The 6,844-nt window shown below is 40.6% G+C and overlaps 1 protein-coding gene across 1 annotated transcript; it reads left to right on the forward strand.

The window, feature by feature from the left end:
- Positions 1–1,004: 1,004 nt before the first annotated feature.
- On the forward strand, positions 1,005–6,844 carry LOC115687423 (serine carboxypeptidase-like 51). The gene is made up of 13 exons (XM_030612979.2): positions 1,005–1,268; positions 1,370–1,464; positions 1,573–1,680; positions 1,791–2,031; positions 2,226–2,269; positions 2,381–2,448; positions 2,545–2,650; positions 2,791–2,984; positions 3,082–3,151; positions 3,614–3,664; positions 4,002–4,054; positions 4,174–4,306; positions 6,475–6,844. Exons 1-13 carry the CDS (start codon positions 1,145–1,147, stop codon positions 6,544–6,546), a joined length of 1,359 nt encoding a protein of 452 aa, XP_030468839.2. The 5' UTR covers positions 1,005–1,144; the 3' UTR covers positions 6,547–6,844.

The following is a 6,844-nucleotide window of genomic DNA, read 5'->3' on the forward strand; positions in this document are numbered from 1 at the left end:
CATGGGCCATTGAATCGAAAATTTAACAGTAACAAATCAGTGTTTATAGCCAGGTTTTTGCTCCTTCTCAAAGCGAGAATCTTGCCCGCACGCAATCTCTTTCGTCGACACAGTCAAGAGTCCACACGTCTCTCCGAGATGAGAAACTCCATAGTTGTTGTTCCTTCGCCACCACTGCTAGTTCAGGTCCAGAACTCCTCGTGTCGAAGTCACCAAACGTCTATTGCGCCAGTTCAGACACTCCTCCGCACGTAAGGCAAAACACGAGCAACCTGGTCTTCTTCTTCTTCTTTTTCTTTCTTTATTTTTGTACCGTTGTTGGTGTTACTGCGTGTTTTTTCCCTACGACTCTAGTAGTTCTCGGACTGTTCCAAAAGAAAAAGACAAAAGGCCGCTGTCGGCGTAGAATTAGTAGCGTTAGGTCTGTGTCAAGCTTTTGGCTCACGAGCATAGGTGGCAAGGTTAATACCATCAAAAACTTCAAATTAATGCACACGTAATAATTTTATCTCAAATTAAGTTATTGATCACCAAAAACCCCAAACTAATACACTTGTGATAATTTTACCCTACGTTAGTTTCCGTTAAATTTTACCGTTAAATTGCTTTATTAAATGATACTCGGTAGTTGACGGATATACTAGTTTTAGGTTTTACCCTCCATTTATCACAGATATACCAATTTGTGATTTTTTTTGCATTAATCCAATTTAACTGAAATTAACAGAGGGTAAATTTATCACAAATACACTAGTTTGGGATTTTTTGTGATAAAAAAATTAGTTTGGGATAAATTTATCACAAATATATTAATTTGGGATTTTTTATGGTATTAATCCTCAGTGTTCTGGCTGTCGTCCCGTTAGGCACACCATAATATATACGCTTTAATTCTCTATAGGATTCGACCAAAACAAAAAAATTTCTAAAGGAAGACCACTGACGTCAAATCAGCGGGAGCTTCGACCCTTTATCCTATTTTGATTAGATCTGTTGCGAAACAGAACAAGAAGAAAGCTAATTCCAGTTCACTTTTGAGTCCGCGAGTTTGGGTGAGTGCGTGTAAAGTCGTCTGCTTTGCCTTCTTTCTTCATTCGATAGGTGAAGAGAAAACTTGTTGGGTAAACTGGGCCTCTTTTTCAGAATGAGGAGGGCGAGTCCTTACGTGACCGTGTTGTTTCTGCTGTGGCTTGGGTATGGGTGGATGGACATAGCTGGAAGAACAGAGGATGGATCAGAAGAGTGGGGTTATGTTGAAGTCAGACCCAGTAAGCCCCCAAAGATGCTTCAGAACCTGTGAATTAATCCTCACTTCCATTGTCTGACCTGTTTCTTTGCGTTTGTGTGTATTGGTTTGGCAATTACGCAGAAGCACACATGTTCTGGTGGCACTACAGAAGTCCAAACAGAGTTGATGATCCCTCCAAGCCCTGGCCTGTCATTCTCTGGTTGCAGGGTGGACCGGTAATTCCCTCTACACCAAACACGAATAAAATTATTCGTCTTTTTAGCTTGTAAAGTGCATACAATGTATGTTGAGACATATTCATGTACTTACTTTCATTAAAACAGGGTGCATCAGGAGTTGGGATGGGCAACTTTGAAGAGATTGGACCACTGGACACCAACCTGAAACCACGAAAGTCGACATGGTTGCAGAAAGCTGATCTCTTGTTTGTGGTAAAATGATGAACAATTTATAAACGAGACATGGATTTGATTTTTTTTTCCCCATTTGCTCGTTTGTATAAATGCTTGGATGATATTTGATTGATATAATACAAATACAGGACAACCCAGTTGGAACAGGATACAGTTTTGTGGAGGATCCAAAGCTTTTTGTGAAGACAGATGAAGAAGCTGGAATAGATTTGTGTACATTGCTGATAGAGATATTCAACAGGAATGAGAGTCTCCAGAAGAGTCCTCTCTACATTGTGGCTGAGTCTTACGGAGGGAAATATGCAGTCACTCTTGCCTTGTCTGTACTGAAAGCCATTGAAGCTGGCAAATTGAAGCTAAAGCTTGGAGGTATCATAACATAGATTTCTGTTCTTTAGCTTCTCAAGAACTGAGTTTCACCGATGAAAATCTTCATTGTTCCGAAAAAGAAAAGAAAAGAACAAAACCCAGTTTTCTGGTTTTCAAGATTCATCTTGTGTTATCTGGTATTGGAACGAATTAAGGATTCAATTTCGGGACTCTGATTGATCTCTTCAATGCAGGAGTTGCATTAGGAGACAGCTGGATCTCCCCTGAAGACTTTGTGGTGAGAATATATTTCGAAAGCAGATCCTGAAATGTTCCATATTTTTCCTTTGGGAATCTTGAATATCCAAATCTTCGCCTGAAAATGATTTTTTTTCCTTTCTTTTTGCAGTTTTCATGGGCTCCTCTTCTCAAAGACGTTTCAAGACTTGATGACAATGGTGTGGAAAAGTCGAACAGGTCTATCATCTTCACTATTAGAGTAAATTGGAAAAAAAAAAAGATTTTTGAATTATATTATCTCTGGTAATGTAACTAAGCGGTTTCAGAAAACAGCGTAGCTGAGAAGATTAGGCAGCAGCTAAGGAGCGGGCAATATACAGAGGCCACAGCTTCTTGGCGTGAGCTTGAGGGATTGATCTCCTCCAGTAGCAATTCAGTGGTACGACATATTCTATACATTCTTTTCTATAAAGTTGAAAGTGCGACACTAAAAGCACCAAGAAGATTAACAAGATTAGTTCTTTTTTTACATTACAAATTATAAGTTTTGGGTCTTCCACACCTTTCTTGACAATGTAGGATTTCTACAATTTTTTACTGGATAGCGGAATGGACCCCGTGTCCCTGGAAGCAGTGGAACTAGCGCCATCGATGAAGAGATACGCGAGATACTTGAGTTACTTGAAAACTTCCACTAGTGTTGCCGGCGACTTGGACAGTTTGATGAACGGCGCTGTCAAGAAGAAGCTCCGGATAATCCCAGCAAATTTTACGTGAGCGCCTTTTCATTCCGTCATTGGAAAATGAAAAATAGTTCTGTTGAGGATTTCCAAAGTCTGATGAAACCACATGAATTATTCATCTGTGCAGATGGGGAGAGCAGTCGGACTCCGTCTTCTCATCTCTTCAAGGTGATTTCATGAAACCAAGAATTGAAGAGGTAACGTAATTGACATCACCGTGCTAGAGAATTTTTAAATCCTTCTGTAGGCGGTTCAAATGGATCAATTGATGTAGAACTCCTTGTTAAGGTCAAGAATTGCCGGCAGGACAGTAATTGAATAATTATTATCGCACGCAAAGACTAATAAGGTCTTAAAGAAAAAGAGGGTGATATCAATCCTCTGATACATATTAGTGTATGTTTTGGACCCTTTGCCTTTGTGTACATTGAAGGAAAGATGCTGCAATATCTAATATCGACAATGAAAGCCAGACTTTTGCTGCCGACAATTTTCTTATCTACTACAAGAGATAATGTGAAAACAAAAGTTTGTCTTTTTGCTGCTAATTATTCTTTTGTCATCTATATATATCTTATCATTTCACGTGTCTTGTGAATAATTACTTACTATTCTCAAATATGCTTTTGGTACTGATCTTTAGGCATGTATGCATTCAGGTCGATGAGCTGCTCGCCAAAGGAGTGAATGTGACTATATACAATGGGCAGGTAAGATATCTCTTTCTCGGAGTCACTTTCAAGTTTCAACTCTTCAAACTTTTTCACGTCAATGGAAAGCAACTGAGCTGGAGTGGGTATAATTCCACATGGACCACCCCACCAAAGTTTTGATTACTCATCACTACCTCATGACCTTGGTATCCTGTTGCTGACCTTTTTTTTCATAAAGATTTAGCTCTGGCTGGTCCTCCTGTGTTTGTAGCCCCAACAATGACTTCATTTGTAGGGAAAGTGTATTGTAGGAAGTAGAAAAGAAAAAACAAAAAGGCAACCAAAAAGAAAAGGAAAACTAATAGAATGGCTTGATCTAATTAATGTCATGCAGGTTGATCTAATCTGTGCAACTAAGGGGACTGAAGCATGGGTTGAGAAGCTCAAGTAAATCTCTCTCTCTCTCTCTCTCTCTCTCTCTCTCTCTCTCTCTCTCTCTCTCATGCAGGAATGAATAACCATTTTGTGATTTTTCAGTTGATCCTTTTGTTAAAAATAAATTTCAGGTGGGAAGGACTCAAGACATTTTTAAGCATGGAGAGGACTCCTTTGTATTGTGGGACAGGAAGTGTCACAAAGGGGTTCAAGAGATCATACAAGAACTTGCACTTTTACTGGATTCTTGGAGCAGGCCACTTCGTAAGTCAAAGCTAACCTTACTACCACTTCAAACACAACCACCCATTTGTTTCCCCCTTGACAAAGCAATCCTCTTTTTCGTTGCCCCACTCCACTGTTATCCTATTCTTTTCCTGGCTTTGTACATGGGGTCCTTCACCACAACCTGCATCATCATTCTCGTCATCAACACATCATCAAGTGCCTTAATTTGAGTTGTCATCGTTATCAGCATCACATCTAAAGATACTGCTCGTTTAAGGCCACCCCAAGATAAGACCCAGATTAATTTTCATGGATATGATTGACTGATCCATACAGTTTTTAACTTTATAACCATTCACATGCATTTAGCTAGATACATCCGCATCTGACAGGTCAACCTCACCGAGAAAATGCTTGTTGCCATCGATAAGAGGGACAGGACAGCTCTTCTATTCTTTCCCTTGTTCTGTTTAATCCAAATATCTCATCATTTTGCCAGGTCACCCTAATTTTTTTCTTTAAAAAGTCATTCAATTGACGGACTAGATTATGCATTTACTTCAAGTGAAAACTCTAGAGCCAATATTTAAATCATAAATAAGATAATACGCATGGTACTCGGTTCTTCTTTGCATTAGCTGCGATTCATATGTCCATCTCGCTAATTAATCAACACCATGAATCCTACTTGAAATATTATGATTGCATTCACTGGGAAAAGCTTTTGATTGAAACATTTATGAGGCTGTTTCCTCTTCTTCTTTTTGAAATGCAAGAGGAGTAGAAATAAGGGAAAATTCCAAAAAGAGGCCCGAAGTGGAGTCATTTTCTTAAATAAGGGCTTGAAGTAAATATTGTCTCAAATAAGGGTCTGAAGTGGCCAAATTGTCTCAAATGAGGACCTTTGGCTGGCCGGTGACTATTCCATCGCCGAAAAAGGGGTATTTTAGTAAAAAAAATTATAAATATTTTTTTTGATTTTTTTTCACTTTCCTTTTCTTTTCCTTTTTCTTTTTTCTTTTCCCTTTTTTCTTCTTCGACAGTGGTCACTGCGCCTGGCCGGCGATGGCCTCGGGCAAGGGCCGCCCTCGCTGGCGTCGGGCGAGGGTCACCCTCACTAGTGTCAGGCAAGGGTCACCTCGCCTGGGCTGGGCGAGCAAGGGCAACCCTTGCCCTCGCCGGCGTTGGGCGAGGGCCACCCTCGCCTGGGCTGGTGAGGGCGAGGGTTGCCCTCGCCGGATCTGGCAAGGGTTGCCCTCGCCCGACGCCAGTGAGGGCAACCATCTTGCCTGGGTTGCCCTTGCCGGCGTCGAGCGAGGGTCGCCTCACTTGGGCTAGGCGGGCGAGGGTGACCCTCGCTAGGCCCGGCCGAGGTAGCCCGAGCGCGAGGTCAACCCTCGCATGCTCAGGCAAGCCGCCTACTTTGAGGTCGGCGACCTTCGCCGGCCCGAGCGATGGCTAGAGGAGGGAAAAGAAGGAAAAAAAAAAAGGACAAGAAAAGGAAAAAAGGAAAAAAGAAATAAAAAAATTCAAAAAAGTAAAAAGACGAAAACACCCTTTAACCGTTGAAGTCAAGTCTTTATTTGAAACTGATTTGACCACCTCATGCCCTTATTTGAGACAAGATTTACTTCATATCCTTATTTGAGAAAATGAGGGCACTTCGGGTTCTTATTTGATACAATATCCACTTCGGATCCTTATTTGAGAAAATTACTCCACTTCGGGCTTTTTTGTGGAACTTTCCCTAAAAATAATTACACTTAACCCATCATTTGAATGAAGTAAGAGTTTCCATACTGAAAAATATATCAGCAAACTACACTGCCTCTTAGGCCCACATTGATATGTCATGGAACCATTCTTTCACATTAATCGAAGTCAGTGCAAAATTTTTGTTGGCGAAAGGACTTTTTAATAAGAATCACTTCTACTGTAGGAGAATAAACGCCATCATCAATTCATCATGCATCGAGTACGTAATCTATGACCAAATAATGCAGATGGTAGTCAAGGCATTAATTGTGAAAGGAAAATAGGGTAGTACGGCACTACTAAGTCAAGATGTGTGTCAGTCTCACCCAGTAAAAGCTTTACTCGTGTGGAGAACAACATACTGTCAGGCTGACACAACATATCTAATATTTTTCTCATAATATGAAGAAAAGTTTCTTTCTAATCTCTGACTTTTACTGGTTCAGCAGGTACCAGTGGATCAACCCTGCGTATCACTGGACATGGTCACTGCCATCACACAGTCACCTGCTTCCACCTAAGGCCAAAGCAATAAAAAAAAAAGGCAGACGATGGGAGTGAGGCTTCTGGTTCTGATAGGTCAAATACCTCAAATCCCATGACACAGACAAAAGGAAGAAGAACGGTGCAGCTTTTTATTTTTTTTTCCCATTCAGAACAGAAAAAAAACAGCCATGCCCATTTTTTGAGTTCACATATTTGTAATAAAAATGGAAGGACAATCTATCAGAAGGGAAACAAATTGGAAATCAGCAAAAGAATTTGTCTCCCTGATCTTCTGTTTCTATGCAATTTTCCTAGTGACGGTCATTCCTAGGT

The sequence above is a fragment of the Syzygium oleosum genome, unplaced genomic scaffold, assembly GCF_021117445.2.
Source record: "Syzygium oleosum isolate NSW1041296 unplaced genomic scaffold, Sole_v2.1 Sole_v2.03, whole genome shotgun sequence".
Classification (NCBI taxonomy): domain Eukaryota; kingdom Viridiplantae; phylum Streptophyta; class Magnoliopsida; order Myrtales; family Myrtaceae; genus Syzygium; species Syzygium oleosum.

Bases quoted from the DNA above. Each gene is read 5' to 3' on its own strand.
- LOC115687423 (XM_030612979.2), top strand. From the start codon at position 1,145: ATGAGGAGGGCGAGTCCTTACGTGACCGTGTTGTTTCTGCTGTGGCTT. The intron at 1,269-1,369 runs GTAAGCCCCCAA...GCAATTACGCAG, and splicing joins TTATGTTGAAGTCAGACCCA to AAGCACACATGTTCTGGTGG. The intron at 2,032-2,225 runs GTATCATAACAT...TCTTCAATGCAG, and splicing joins ATTGAAGCTAAAGCTTGGAG to GAGTTGCATTAGGAGACAGC.